Here is a 16,122-nt window from a genome sequence, read left to right as displayed (position 1 = left end):
CCGGGCCGGCTGCCCTCGTGGATGCCGCCCGGCGGCGGCGGGCCCATGACCGACTGCGAGTACAGCCAGATCAGCACCCACAGCTCCTCCCCCATGGAGTCGCCCCCCAAGAAGAGGAGAGTCGCGGCCCGCAGGAAATGGGAGGTGTTCCCGGGCCGAAACAAGTTCTTTTGCAACGGGAGGATCATGATGGCCCGGCAGACCGGCGTCTTCTATCTGACGCTCGTCCTCATCCTGGTCACCAGCGGACTGTTCTTCGCCTTCGAGTAAGTGGCGGCCACGCCGCGCCCCCTTCGCCTCCCCCGGCCCGCTGCCCCTGCACGCGCTACTTTCGTTTTCTAGAAATTTTACCTCCTGTAAATCGTTATGTAATTCCATCCCGCGCTCCGGTTTTTTTCTTTGAGAGCTCTGTTTGCCTTTTTGGTCCCCAGAGAGAACGCGGTTCTGGGTCGCGTTTCTGCGAGTGGATGAGAGAGGAAAGTGGGCAGACACCTGCCGGGTGTATCTGGCCTGGTGGCTTGTATCAGTGGAGGGGACCCGCTAGGTGGGGCGCCGGGGACTGACCTTTGACTCCCCCTGCTGAGTTTGGGGAACTAGCAAACCAGCCTTCTGTGGCGGAGGTGGGGTGGGTTTCTGCCTTAGGAATGAATAATGGAATTGGCTTTATTCCTTGGTGATGAGACGTAGGGCATCTTGTTAAGCTTGGTTTACGAAATCTGTATTTCTTTTCTGAATAATGAAGAATCCGGGTTAATTTAGGTTTAAAAGTGTAGGCCACCCAGTGTCTTGTGGGTGGGTGATTTCACTTTTCATTCTCCTTAGATGTTCACTCTTGAACAATTTCTGATTTACTGTGTTGTTGTTAGTGCCCTGGAGTTGGTTCTGACCCACATCCATTGCCACCAGGGCTCCCGCTCAGTGAACCTGTGTCCAACAGATGAAACATCGCCCAGTTCTGCACCAGCCTCACCATCGTTGCTACGTTTGAGCCCATTGTTGTAGCCTCTGTATGGCTCTGGCTTTTTGAGAGTCTTCCTCTTTTTAGCTCACCTTCTTTACAAGCGTGACGCCCTCTAGGGACTGGTCCCTCCTGACATCCTGTGCCGAGTACAAGAGACAAGTCTCCCCGTGCTTGCTCCTAAGGGAGCATGGCTGAACTCCGAAGACAGATTCATCCGTTCTTCTGGCAGTCCGTGGTATATTGAATATCCTTTGCCAACACCTCAGTTCAGAGGCATCCATTCTTCTTGCCTCTTCCTTATCCACTGTCCAGCTTTTGCAAGCATATGAACTTATTGAAAATACCATGGCTTGAGTCTGGCACACTTCTGTTGTCAAAGTGGCATCTTTGTTTTAAACGTTTCAAATAGGTCATTTGTAGCAGATTTTGTCAGTGCAGTATGTCATTTGATTTTTTTACTGCTGCATCCATGGGCGTTGGTTGTGGATCCAAGTAATCTGAAATCCTTGATGACTTCAGTCTTTTGTCCATTTAGCAGGATGTTGCTTTTTGGACCAGTTGGGAGGATATTTGTGTCTTTATGTTAGGGTGTAATCCATACTGAAGGTTGCAGTCTTTGATCTTCATCAGTAAGTGCTTCAAGTCTTATTCACTTCCACCAAGCAAGGTATGTCATCTGCATATCGCAGGTTGTTAATGTGTCTTGCTCTAATCCCGATGCTGTGTTCTTCTTCGTATAGTACAGGTTCTCTGATTATTTGCTCAGCATACAGATTGAATAAGTGGTGAAAGGTTATGACCCTAGCACACACCTTTCCTGATTTTAAACCTTGCAGTATCCCTGTCTCACGTTCGAACAACTGTCTCTTGGTCTATGTACAGGTTCTAAATGAGCAGAATTAAGTGTTCCAGAATTCCCATTCTCCTCAGTGTTACTCATAATTTGTTACGATCCATACAGACTATGCCTTTGCATGCTCCGTAAAACTCACATAAACATCTTTCTGCTGTTCTCTGCTTTCAGGAAAGATCCATGTGACATCAGCAGTGATATCCCTTGTTCTGTGGCTTCTTCGGCATTCACCTTGAATTTCTGACAATTCTCTTTTGATGTACTGCTGCAGCTGTTTTTGAATGATCTTCAACAAGATCTTATTTGCTTGTGATTTTCATAATGATATCTGATAATTTCCACATGCTGTTGGATCACCTTTCTTTGGAATGGGCGGGTATATGGATCCCTTCCAGCTGGTTGGCCAGAGAGCTGTCTTCCATATTTATTGGCATAGATGAGTGAGTGCTTCCAATGTTGCATCCATTTGTTGAAACATCTCAGTTGGGATTCTTTTAATTCCTCGAGGCTTGTTTTTGGCCAATACCTTGAGTACAGATTGGACTTCCTTCAGTATCCTCAGATCTTGATCACATGCCACCTCCTGAAATGGTTGAATGTTGATGAACCATTTTGGTACAGTGACTGTATTCCTTCCATCTTATTTTGATGCTTCCTGGGTCGCTCAGTAGCTTGTCTGTAGAATCCTTCAGTATTGCACCTCAAGGCTTGGATTTTTCTTCAGTTCTTTTAGCTGGGGAAAGGCTGACGGTGTGTCCCTCTTGGTTTTTTAACTCCAGGTCTTTGCACATTTCATTATATTGTTATACTTTGTCTCCTCTAGCTACTCTTTGAAATCTTGTGTTCAGCTCCTTTACTTTATCATTTTGTCCGTTTGCTTTAGCTACTGTCCTTTCAAGAGCAAGTTTCATAGTCTTCCCTGATATCCATTTCTTCCTTTCCCATCTTTTTAATGACCTTTGATGTCATCCTACAACTCGTCTGGTCTTTGGTCATTTGTTGTTGTTGTTGTTTGCTGTCATTAGTGTTCAGTAAGTCAAATCTTTTCTTGAGATGGTCTCTAAATTCTGGTGGGATATACTCAAGAGTTTGGCTTTCATGGAGTTGTTTTAATTTTCTTTTGCTTCCACTTGAACTTGCATGTGAGTAATTGATGATTTGTACCCCAGTCCACCCCTGGCCTTGTCCTGATCGGTGCTGGTGAGCTTCTCCGTTGTCTCCACAGATGTTGTAGTTAATTTTAATTACTGTTTATTCCTTCCAGTTAAGTTCACATATATAGTCACTGTTTATGTTGTGGAGGAAAGGCATTTGCCATGAATAAGTCACTGGTCTTGTAAAACTCCATCATATCATCTCTGGTGTCATTTCTGTCACCAGGGCCATGTTTTCCGAGAACCGATGCTGCTGCTTTGTTCCCAACTTTTGTATTCCAGGTACCAGTAATTATCAATACATCTTGATTGGATCAATTTTGATGCATATTTGATCAATTTCAGACTGCTGAAGTTGGTAAACATTTTCAGTTTCTTCATCTTCAGCATTAGTGATTGGTGCATAAATTTGAATAATCGTTGTATTAACTAGTCTTCCTTGTAGGCATATGGTTATCATCCTGTCGCTGACAGCAATGTATTTCAGGATGGGTCTTGAAATGTTCTTTTTGATGAGGAATGTGACTCCATTGCTCTTCAATTTGTCATTCCTGACAGAGTGGACTATATGACCGTATGATTCAAAATGGCCAATACCAGTCCATTTCATCTCACTGAGGCGTAGGACGTCAGTCTCCACCACCTGTCTGTCAGTTTCTCATACCTTGCTGGCTTGTGTGGTGCTGCGATGCTGAAGGCTGTGTGACTGGTTTTTCACACACCAGCTGGGTCACTCATGGTGGATAAATTTCAGCAGAGCTTCCAGAGCTTCCAGACTCAGACGGACTGGGAAGAAAGACCTTGTGACTTACTTCTGAACAGATTGGCCAGTGAAAACCAGATGATGAGCCCCTCAGGTTAGGAGCCACTTCCATACAGTACAACTGGGGAAGGGCTGCTTCATCAAAGTGGAGTCGACCTTAATGATGTGCATGGAGTCAAGCTTTTGGAACCTTCATTTGCTGAAGGAGTATGACTCAAAATGAGAAAAATCAGATGCAGACATCCACTAACAATTAGAACGTGGAACATACGAAACAGCTAGGATTTACTATGAGGTCCCTAAATTCTTCACTTAAAAAAACATTTCATAAAAAAGGTTTAGACAAACACATTCCTCTCCCAACATTTAGGGACAGGTGAAAGGAGACCTAGGAATCTGAAGGACCATACCGCTCTATATGGCAACTTCTTCTGCAGTAATCAGTCCTTTGGACTTAGGGACTTTGCTTGGAAAAAAGTACGTGCCAGTCTTCCCCATTTTCAGGAAAATCAGATGGGCCAGTGGCAACTCTCCTGGTGCCAAGGGATCAGAGATCTTCTTACTTATTAATGGTTATTAGGTAGGGCAGTTTAACCACATTCCAGGATCAATTTCCAGTTCTCTTAATGAATGCATCTTCTTGTGTGCTATGTTCAATGAAAGTCAGAGTTACTTCACCCCCCTTCCCCCACCCAAATTTATAAAAGCAGTCTATTTATAGGGGGTTCTTCTTTCTGCTTCTTATATCCTGGCTATTATGGGGCATGGTACTCTTTCAGCCTGTACCTCCTTTGTTGGGTAGGGTTAATTAACCCTTTTTGTGCTGACTTACTTTTGTATCCATAGCTCTGCTATGTGTCTGGCGTTTGCTATTCCAAATGCTGTCTCAGTGGGGCATGAATGCTCTCTTGACTGTGTTTACGGAAAGCCTTCTGACTCTGGGGGAAAACGTTTGTATCTGGTCACTGCGTTTTGATGAACAATTTTAACAGGATTGGGTTAGAGAGGAGAGAGACCTCCGAGGTAAGCTACTTCCCTCTCCACGTCATTCTCACGCACGACCCCCTCCCCGCTCCCAGGCTCAGTTCTGGCTGAGGGAGGATTGTCCAGGTCTCTCCCGCATGTGTAACTTGTGTGTGTGTGTTGAAGCCAGTTGGTGGAGTCTGGTGGGACCTGGGCAGTGGGTGTGGACAGTTGAGAGGCAGGATTCCCTGTTCCTTCTGCTGCAGACTCGTGGGAAAGGGAGGAGGGCCCCGGAGGGTCGTGGGGAGCTTGCAGTCTCAGCACGAGCACCTGGCATTGAAGTAATGGCACCATATGGTTTGACAGAAATGCCATCTTTCTAATTAATGGTGGCTGTAATTGCAGGTGGTTCTCCTGAGACTATCCACTGCACTCCTAACCTTCAGAGACAAGTGTTGAGCTGTATGTTTGGATATCTTTGCTCTCTTTCACAATGTTAAGAGTGGAACTGCTGTTCACTTAGGGTGGTGTTACAGAGTGTGGCTCCTGTAGGGCCGTGAGCATTCCATTTTCTGCGTGCATCCCAATCCCCACTGGATGGCTGGGAGCCCCTAATTATGGCTTTCTTGTCCTGTCTTTGTTCAAACAAAGCTTCCAACCAGAATGGCATAAACCCATGTTCATTTCTTAAGCCATGTTTGTCTTTTCCAAGAGTTCCCGAAAGTCCTCAGGAACAGCTTTGGTAGGGATCTTTTCCTGTCTCAGTGTTGAGGTAATGGACGGCTGAGCAGATAACACGTGCACGGGGATTCATTCGTCACTGTTTGCAACATCTTTTGTATGTCAGTTCTGTGTGTGTGTGTGTGTGTGTGTGTGTGTTTGATCTCCATGGCTGTTGCTTCAACCAGGCAATTTGAAATTTCAAGAAAATAAGAAACCCATCCTGGTCTGATACCTCCATTGAGAAAAATCATAGGGCTGTTGAAATGATAGAATGTTATGGTTTGGCTACGAATGTCACTGTGTTGCTTTTCAGTTCTTTATCCCTCGATAATGGTAGAGTGAATGAAATAACTTTGACCAAATTAATTTGATAGAGACTGAAAGAACCAATTAGCCACATGCACAGGAAATGAAGTACAGGCAGATACCGTATCGGAGATACTGCAGGTTCAGTCCCAGACCACTACAGTAAAGCAGATGTCGCAATAAAGCAAGTCACATGAATTTTTTGGTTTCCCACTGCATATTGAAGTTACATATACTGTAGTCTGTGAGGTGTGCAATAGCGTGATGAAAAAGTTGGAAATATTGTGAGAATGACCAGAATGTGATACAGAGACGTGAAGTGGGCACATGCTGTTGGAAAAATGGCACCGACAAACCCGCCATTTGTCAAAAATGCAACATCTGCAAAGTGCAGTGAAGTGAAGTATGGTAAGATGAGGTATGCCTGGACCGGCAGGTAGTCATGGGGTGACTGACAGGCAATGCCAGTCTTGTCTGCTCACTGCCTGCTGCCTTCTGCCCTCCCTCTAGTCTTTATGTGACCCCCTCTTTGATAGCTGTGTTTCCTGTCTAGGTGGCTTTCATACCAGTGGAATTCGTCTTCAAACATTAGAGTCTAGGTTTCTCCAGACAGTTACACAAAAGCAGATAGAGAATTTGAAAAGAAAGAGAAGCAGGGGGCTTTGAGGTATAGTGTTACACCTCCTTTCTGCAGCTCTTCTCCCACCCACCCCTCAGTCCTGCCCTTGAACAGATGGACAAGGCAGTTTGTTGGAGAGAGGTGGACGTGTTAGAACTCAGCAACAGGTATTAATACTGTCACCAACAGTGACAGGCGGTGGAAATGACCACATTGGTGATGGAGTGACAGAGGCTTGGGGAGGCTCAGTAATCATGAAGCTCACACAGCTAGTTAGCAAGGGGCTGTGACTGCAAAGCCGCTGCCCCTTCTGTTCCGTTGTGCAGTTCCTCTGAGTGTAGCATAGTGTTTCAAGGCCTGGTTTGGGAAGGGCACACCAGAATTCTTATCACAGTATGACCTGGACAAATTATTTAATGTGTCTAAGCTTCAGTTTTCCAATCTGTAAAATGGATTAGTAATATCTACGTTGAAATGTTATTGAAGATGAAATGAAGTCTGTATACTTAGTACTCTGCTTCACGGCACGGCCTCAGTAAAGAGCCCATGTTACTTGAGCAAACTTAGAAGTTGCTTCCAAGGCCTCTGGTCATCCTTTTCTGAGAGCCTTTTAAGGAGGTGATTATGGGGGTTAATAAGTGCGACAGTGGAAGCCTATCAGGGCTGCAAAAATGCAACACTGTGTTGTCATTGTTGTTCGCTGCCTCCACCTCTGCCCTGACTCATCGACCCCACGCACAGCATCTCCGTGATGGGCTGCAGATCGGACCAATCAGGTTTCACTGGCCGTTTTTGGAAAAAGATGGCTAGGACGTCCTCCTTCTGTCTTGGTCTGGAAGCTCCACCGAAACCTGTCTGGCATCATGGAGCACACATGTCTCCACTGATGGATGAGTGGTGGTGGTGCAGGAGGTGTTGGCTGGGAATTGAACCCAGGACTCTCACATGGAAGACAAGAACTCTACCACCGAACCACCGACACCTCAGAACTATAGAGCTGGCCCTTACGATGAAGCCTTTTGTGTGAGTCTGCAGAACCCGTGTGAGGCCGGGGCTTCGCTTTTACCCCTTCAGAATGGGAGTCCCGCAGAGATGCGAGGGGATCGCCTTATCCGGACCCTGGGCAGGATGTCCCAGGACCTCCATGAACGGGGCCTGGGTTCACTTCCATTCCTGAAGAGCTGCCATCCCGGAACCTTGAAGACAGGAAGGAAGGCCACTGGAGGCAGCCAGATGCACACGGTGGGCCTTCTCTAGTCGGGAGGGCTGTGTGTCCTTGGTGCCTTTTACTCACCATATGGAGGAGAGATCACAGAGACAGCATTTTAGAGCTGTATTTTCGAGGGAAGGCAAGTACTACCAGGCGAGTCACTGCTTCTGGTTGGTACTGAGTCTCAGCCACTCGAGGCCACCCTGTCATTCTCACATCCCCAGAACTGTGATTTGAAAAGATGAGCGAACATTCCCAGTCCTTCTCCCTCTTTCTCTGACTCACACACACATCCAATCTGCTTTTTATTTATAGTTGGAATTTTGGAAAGACAAGAGTCCTTGGTGCTGACATGTGGATGTTTCATGGTCTCTTGGGCACAGGGGCAGAAGGAAGGAAACTATTGGGAGGCCAGAGAAGGTCCCTGTTTTCCAGAGCCTCGCAGGAAGTGGGGGCAGCCTCTCTCGAGTTTGGTGTTCACTGTCTCAATTCTAGGCGGTCATCAGACAGTGTGGGGATGTTACTGAGGGTCAAATATTTGGGAACCTGGGAACGTTGTCAAGTTTTCTTATTACTGTAAGTCCACGGATGACTTTTTTAAAAAGCTAGGTCTCCTCTTTTCTGTCTCCACCATCCCTTCTTTCTTCTTACCTCCCTCCCTTCCTTCTACTTCTTTTTCTTTTTCAATTTAGCTAAACTCCCCTGCAATAAATGGCGAACAGTTGACAATCAGTGGAACTGTGGTAATGTTTGCTTTGCAGATGGGATTTGGGGCTGTCTCAGTAAACAAAAAATGCCATTTCCAATAATAATTTCTCTCTCATGGGTTGGAAAGCTCTTATTATCTAGGAGAAGGTGCTACCTTTCTGACATGTAAACACCTTCTCCTTTCTCATCCCTCTTTCGCAGAACTGTGAGTTCACCACCATCTTGGAAAATATCTACCAAGTGTCCCATCTTCTTTTAGTCCAGTGCTGGTGACCCTGTGCCTTGTAGAACACAACGGGGTTGATAGAAGAGGACTTTGCTACCCTTAGCCACTGAACATACAGTAGGTGAGGTCTGGGACATTGTATAACCCGTGTGGTTCCATGAGAGTTTTAGGTGGCTTTAAAACTGTGTCTGTTGATGAAAACCAACTGCTGTGAATGCATTAACCCTTTCATTTGTGAACATGATCAACACACATAAGTTCCATGAGGTTAGGGACCCCATTTTTTTAGTTCATTGCTGGATCCCCAGTACCTAGAATGTTGTCATTGTTGTGCCATTGATTCTGATTCATGGAATGGTACTTGGTAATAGCAGGCTCTCAGTAAATATTGGTTGTATGATGAAATAATGGTAATGAAACACTCTAAAAAGAATGTCTTGTGCTTCTGCATTTTTTGTTTTGTGAAGTTGTGTACAGAATAAAATTTGTAGGCCACAACGTCTCATACAACACATTTCTCCTAGACTTTAATTGTTGTATTGTTGTCAGGTGCTGTTGAGTCGATTTTGACTCAGAGCAAGCCCACATGACACATGGAACTGCCCGAGAGGGTTTTCTAGGTTGTCATCTTTACAGGAGCAGATCACCAGGTCTTTCCCTGAGGAGCCACCAGCTGGGTTCGAACTGCCAACCTTTCAGTTAGCAGCCAAGCACTTAAACATTGCTCTAGAATCTAGTATCATCTGTTTTCAAATGTGTTAACTGATGCAGAGAAAAGAAAAGATTTTCTTAGTTACTTAGCAAACTAGTGATAGAGTTGGGGTGTTCTCTTGGTTGGTCAAGAGTTTTTTGTAGTATTTCTCTATTTTTTCAGGTAAATGCTCTAAACAAAGGGAGCTCTGGTGGCATAGTGCCTAAGGCATTTGCCTGCTAAGCAGAAGCTGGTGGTTCAAACCCATCAGTTACTCTTTGGAAGGGAGGTTGGGCAATCCACTTCTGTAGTGATGCCGCCTCGGAAACCCAAGGAGGGGTTGCTATGAGTTGGATCTGACTCCAGAGCAGTGAGTTAGGTTTGGTTTGAGTAAGCAAATAATGCATACTGTGATGTATATGAGTGTTACCATACAACCTATAATAATTTTCCATTTCATAGGTTTTTAACTTTGCATACTTGAATTTATCTCATAAACATCTTAAGGATACTGTTAACTCACGTAAACCCATTATGTATCGACTGCTTATGTTTTACCGTGTTCTCAGCTTATGGGAAACGATACCAAGTTATGCAACAAGGACTCCTGTGGGTTTCTGTAATAGGGTAGTGATGGTCAGTTATTTAATGGACCATATCTCATAACCTGGAGATGTTTGCTTTTCTCTTTTCAGTACAGTGTTGCACAGAATTTACTTATGGGGGGTTATGAAGTCTTAACAAGATCATTTTGATGAAAGGTTTCAAGGAAGTCAGTCCATTCTTTTGTACCTGAAGTTTTTAGGGAAGGGGAAACAGTGGAGGTCAACAGATGCTTATAATTAGTTTCATCCGGGAATTTGGGTCTAATAAAATGTCAGTTGGTTTAGGTAAGGGTTGGAAACCATCTTGATGCTTTGGTTTACGTTTGGTTCCAGTTCAGACTTTTTATCATCTATATGACCTTCTATCTTCTCAGTTCCCCCTTTTGATAAATGTAATATTAGATTTGTAGAGAGGACTATATGTAGTACACATGCAGGTTTGAAATAAACTGAGATGAAGCACTCCCAGGAAGCCAACACCCAATTTAAGAAGCCCATCAGTGCCAAGGCTCGGGAAGTCACTTACACACGCACACGGGGTCCCTGTGAGTTGGAATCAGCTGGACAGCAACGGCTTTGTTTGTTGGTTTTCTGTTTTGTTTTATTGTTAGTATCTTCCATGCTTCTGCCTCTTCCCTGAGGTCACCACCACTGCACTTGTCATTATCAGTGTCTTGTCTTGTCTTTCCCTCAAGGTTTTAGAATGTATGCGTTCCCACACAACAAGGGGTTTAGTTTGGCTTATTTTTCTTGACATATATGCTCCTGTGCCTTATGTAGTCTTCTTGAAAAATGATCCTGTTGATTTGCTGTGTGTTTAACATGAGTTAAATCACAACACAGTATAGAAGGTGGGGTCTTCATGAGGACGTTGAGTTTTCCAGATGACATAGCTTTTGATTTTGAAATGATTTCAAATATCAAGAAGAGTTGCAAGAATAATTCACAGAACTCACGTGTACTTTTCATGTAGGTTCATCAGTTGTTGACGTATTTCCGTGGTTTTAGCTTACACTCTGGGGCTCCTTCTCTGTCATCTTCTCTGTGTGTGTTGTTTTTGATATATTTTTTTCTGAGCCGTTGGAGAGTAAGTTACAGACATCATGCCCTTTTCATCCAAATATTTCAGCATGAAATTCTTATGAACAGAACATTAGTTTATATCTATCCAGCAGTAGTACTGATTTCAGAGAATTTAACATGGACACCCACTGCCATTGAGTCTATTCTGATTCCTAATGACCCTTTAGGACAGAGTGGAACTGCCCTATAGCGTTTCTGAGGCTGTACACCTTCAGAGAAGCAGAGTGCTTCACCTTTCCCCCTCGTTTTGGCTAGAGGGTTTGAACTGCCAGCTTTTGGGTTAGCAGCCAAATGCTTTAACCACTGTGCCACCAGAGCTCCCTTTCACATGCATACAGCAGTCCGCATTCAGATTTTGCCGTTTGCCCCAGTCTTGTTCCACATTTCTATTTGTTGGGCGTTTGCTATCTGAGCATTTGTTTTCTCTTTGCCTGGTCTCTATTTTGTTTCTCTTTTCCTCTTTCCTGTCTTCTTGCAGGTGAATCATGTAATTTTAGCGTTTCATTTTATCTCCTTTTTTTATTTTTCTTAGCTGTTTCTTTTAGTGTAATTTTGGGTTCTTTTATGTGTTATTTTCAGTAGTTGCATTAACAATCATTATGTATAGACCTTTAACCTACTACGCTATACCTCCTGATAATAATATTGTACTTCACAAATAATGTGAGAAACCTAAAACGTTGTAACTCTGCTTACCTCCCCTACCCTTTGTACTTTCATTCACTCTCTCACATACATTTTATATCTATGTATGCTGTAAGCCCTGTTACAAGGTGTTTTTTAAGCAGTCAGTAGTATTTTAAACCACAAATATATATATGTATGTGTGGAATTAAGATGCTTTAAAATAAAACATATATATGTACACACAGAGATAATTTAAAATGAACTTTTCTATTTATCCTTATACATTTACTGTCTCTCAGGCTCTTCATTTCTTTCATCTGTATTACCTTTAGTTTAAACTACTTATTTTAGCATTTTTTAATGCAAGTCTGCTGATAATAAATTCTCTTAGTTTTTACATTTTCTGAAAATGTTTTATTTATTTCCCTTTGCCTCCATTTTAAAGGCTATTTTCAGTAGAATTCTAGGTTGACAGTTTTTTTTTCCTTTTGAACTTTGAAGATGCTGCTCCATTGTCTTCTGATGAGAAGTTAGCTGTGTTGATTCCTTTTTTTAGCATTTTTGCCCTGAATGTAATGTGTGCTCTTTCTCTAGCTTGTTTGTTCTCTGTCTTCTGTTTCCAGCAGCAGAACGGTGCCTTACTTGGGCATGGTTTTCTTTGTATTTCTCTTACATAGGGTTTGCTGAACTTTTTGGATCTGTAGATTGATCTTTTCAACCATTCTGGAAATTTTTTATCCATTGTTTCTTCCAACATTTCTTCTCTTCCTTTCAAACCTTTCGGCACTTCAGTTACTCAGTGTTACATTTTATATTTTCCCACAGATCTTGGATATTTTATTCCATGATTTTTTCAACTCCTTCTTCTTCCTCTTTGTGTTTTGGTTTGGAAAATTTCTATTGATAGGTCTTCAGGTTCACCGATCCTTACCTCTGTGGAGTCCTGTCTATGTTAAGCCATTCCTGATACTTTAATTTTGAGAATTTCCCCCCTGCTTTTTCCTTTTATAGTTTCCATTCCTCTGCTGAAATGATCCATCTATTCGTGTTCATATTTTCCACTAGACCCTAACATATTTTTAAAGTCTTTTTGTAGAGATTCCAACATTTGTGCCATCTCTGGGTATGCTACTTTCGGCTATTTCTTCTCTTGACTATGGATTCTATTTTCTTGCTTCTTGGCAAGCCTCATCATTTTTTGTTGTGTGCCAGACTTTGTGTGCAAAAGAATTGTAAGGCTGAAGTAATTTAATAGAACGTGCTCCTTCTTTTTTCAAGACACTAGGACTTGGGCTGAATGAATCTAATTTGAATTGACAAGAGCGTGGGGTTTAGTTGCAGCCTTAGGTAGATTTCATTTCATCACTGACTTCAAACGTTCTGGGGGCAGAATGAGGACTTTCCTTTAGGAGGGCTTGGCATCTGAGCCCTGAGGATTTTTTATGCTTTATAGTGCAGCACCAGTTTACTGAACTATGGAAGATTTCTGTTTTTCAGCCTGGCTGCCAGCTTTTTGAGTAACTGGAGAGTTCTCTTTTTCATTCTGACTCCTGCCCCATCTTTCTCTGCCACAGGACAGCTCTTTCTGCCCTGCTGTCCTGCCTCAGCCTTTGTAGGGCCTCTGCAGTGCTCTGGGTAAGGTCCTGGGTGCCTCAGATTTCCTTCAGTGTTTATGTTTTGACCCCTGCCTTGTCCTTGGGGAACTTCCCATTAGGCCTCAGGGAAGATGTCTCCCAACTCTTCTGCCCTGCCCTAGCCTTTGGTGAACTCTGGTTCTGTATTTTCCGTGGGAAAGGCTTCCTCTGTGGCTGAGACTCCTTGGAATTCCAATCCATCATGGCGCCCCACATGTGGCCACTAAGAGTTGGTTAAAAATGGAGCTAGTTCCTCCTTACTCCTGTGCATGGTAGATTCCTGTCAAGAGCAGCTGTGGTCTTTGCTCTCTTGGACCCAGGGCTTGGTGCATGGAGGCCTCTCTGCATGCTCACCATCCCTGGGGGTTTTAAAACTGTGCTTCTGTAGCTCGCCTGGCATGTTCTGATTGTTGGGATGAGAGTGATTGCACTTGCAGCTTTCAGCTTGTGATTGTTTCAAACTCAGTGTTGTGCTTCTCAGGTTCATCTATGTTCTCCCACATATGTCACGCCCCATTTATGTAAATATGCTCAGGTTATTCCTCATGCTCTTCCTCATCTTCCTTTCTTTGACTCCTTATTAATTCTTGGCATTTGTCGTCATTTTCTGGGGTAGAATGTGAAGGCTGCCTCTTTGTAAGTTTTTAATTTCCTGTTACATGTGGCCTGACCATGGCATATAGACCTAAATGCTTAGAGAGTCTATCGTGGGATTCAGTCTATAATTCTTTCACATGGTGATGAAATATTTATCAAAGTGATAAATCATAACTATCAACTGATTGTTGTTGTTGTTGTTATATGCCATCAAGTCAGCCCTGACTCATAGCGACCCCTCCTTGGGTTTCCGAGGCAGTATCACTACGGAAGTAGATTGCCCAACCTTCCTTCCGAGGAGTGGCTGGTGGGTTTGAACCGCCAGCTAATTAAGGAAGTTATATACGATTAGGAGCCAGATTTAAAGAAATATGGTGAGTAAGGTACTTTATCACAAATTCCTTTCACTTATAGTGCTTTCGAAGGAGGTCTGGTGATGTAGTGGTTAAGGCAGTTGGCTGCTAACCAAAAGATTGGTGGTTCGAACCAGCAGCCGCTCCACAGAAGAAAGATGAGGCAGTTGGTTTCTGTAAAGATGGACAGCTTTGGAAACCCCAATTGGGGTTGCTGTGAGTTGGGATTGACTCTATGGCAGTGAGTTTGGTTTGTGATAGTGCTTTGGGTTGTGAAGCCCTTCCTTGACTTTCATGCCCAGCTTATATACAGCTCCTCAGAGTATTTGTAATTGAAGGGCTGTTACTGACCTCTTCTTGGGAGGCTGGCTTTAGTTGACAGTACTTGAGGGGAGGGGTTTTTGATTCAGCCTGTTGCTCTCAACTCACGTAGACTCCTCAGTCTCTCTAATGCTCCACCCCAGAAGAACGCTGTCCTCTGCCATGGTCAGAACCCAGAATGAACAGAGAGATGACAGCTGTGTCTATCTGTCTGGGTGTGTGTTTCCCAAGGCCTCCCTTCCAGTCTGTGGAAGTGACGTTATCCTTAACTTAGGCTGATTTTTGCCTTTACTTCCTTGTCCCTTCAGAGCTGAGAGCTAGTATACCATTAGGATAGACTTCCCTGCTCTCTCTAGAGACTTTTGAGGGAGACTTGGTTTCATCTGCAGTGGGACCTTTTAATTTAGAACAGTTGAAAGCATTTTTGAACAGAACACACCATTTCAAACACAGGAATAGAAGAATTTCCACACTGCTTCAAACTGGATTTTTTTAATGAGATCTTTTATTTTAATTGTGGTGAACAAGTATATGACAGTACGTTAGCCATTTTAAAGTGGATTTTAAAAATTGCTTACTTGAAAGTCCATGGGACTGTGTCTTGCTGTTGCCATTTATCAGATGTGACAGGGTTGGGCTTGGTGGTGATAGAGCAGGGTGTGGCCAACAGTCTCTGGGGACTGGCTGTGACTGGCCTTGAGATAGTGTTATCAGCAATAGAATGTTGGGCTAACTCACCAGGGAAAGCATTTAAGCTCCATGAGTTTACAGTCTCTGTGCTGCCAGGTACATCTCACAAATAGGGGAAAACAGCTTATTTTAACTGATGAAACACTAGAGTCTACTTGCTAAGAAATGATTTCATTAAGCTCTTGGCTACCAGCTGAAAAATCAGTGGTTCAGACCTACCAGCTGTTGTGCGGGAGAAAGATGTGGCAGTCTGCTTCCATAAAGATTTATAGCCTTGGAAACCCTATGAAGAAGCTCTACTCTGTCCTGTACAGTTGCTGCTATGAGTTGGAATCAACTCAACAGCAGTGAGTTTGGTTTCTTCTTGCACAGGTTGTCATTGTTGCTGTTGGTAGGTGCCGTAGAGTCAGCTCTGAGTCATACCTGCCCTGTGTACAATAGAATGCCCGGTCCTTGTCATCCTCACCATCCTTGTTATTCTTAAGCACATTGTTGCAGCCACTGTGTCAATCCATCTTTTTGAGGGTCTTCCCCTATTTTGCTGACCCTCTACTTTACCAAGCATGGTATTCTTCTCCAGGGACTAGTCCTTTCTGACAACATGACCAAACTAAGTAAGACGAAGTCTGGCCATTCTTGCTTCTGAGGAGTGGTCCAGGTGCAGTTCTTTTTCTTTTTTTTTTTTTTTTAATTGTGATTTGGGTGAAAGTTTACAGAGCAAATTCACTTTCCATACAGCAGTTCACATACACTTTGTCTCGTGACATTGACCAAAATTTATCACAATGCAACAGCTCCCCTCCCACTTCCTCCCGATAGTTACCTCTTCTTCCCTGTGTCCATCCCTCCACGCACTCCTGCTCCCTGAGCTGTCTTCCCTGTGCATAAGCAGCTCTTCTTTCTCCCATGATTGTTCTCTCCAAGGAGTGTATCTACCTCAGGTAAATGTTCACTTCACATGCCTGTCTTTTGTTTGGCTGGAAGCCACAAGTGTGGGTTCAATTCCAGATCTGAAGGGCAGCTAGGGGCCATAGT

At 43.7% G+C, this 16,122-nt stretch overlaps 1 protein-coding gene across 1 annotated transcript in view; it reads left to right on the top strand.

Annotated features, from left to right (window-relative positions):
• The first annotated feature begins 21 nt into the window (after positions 1-21).
• ZDHHC14 (zinc finger DHHC-type palmitoyltransferase 14) overlaps positions 22-16,122 on the top strand; it is a 381,727-nt gene continuing 365,626 nt past the window's right edge. The window contains exon 1 of the mRNA XM_007953739.2: positions 22-266. Coding sequence (XP_007951930.1) covers positions 22-266 — 245 coding nt within the window. The remainder of the gene's footprint in view (positions 267-16,122) is intronic.

The sequence above is a fragment of the Orycteropus afer genome, unplaced genomic scaffold, assembly GCF_000298275.1.
Source record: "Orycteropus afer afer isolate SDZICR_OR568_19922 unplaced genomic scaffold, OryAfe1.0 scaffold00407, whole genome shotgun sequence".
Classification (NCBI taxonomy): domain Eukaryota; kingdom Metazoa; phylum Chordata; class Mammalia; order Tubulidentata; family Orycteropodidae; genus Orycteropus; species Orycteropus afer.
The sequence above is the reverse complement of the archived record's forward strand: the minus strand, read 5'-3'. Positions and strand labels throughout refer to the sequence as shown.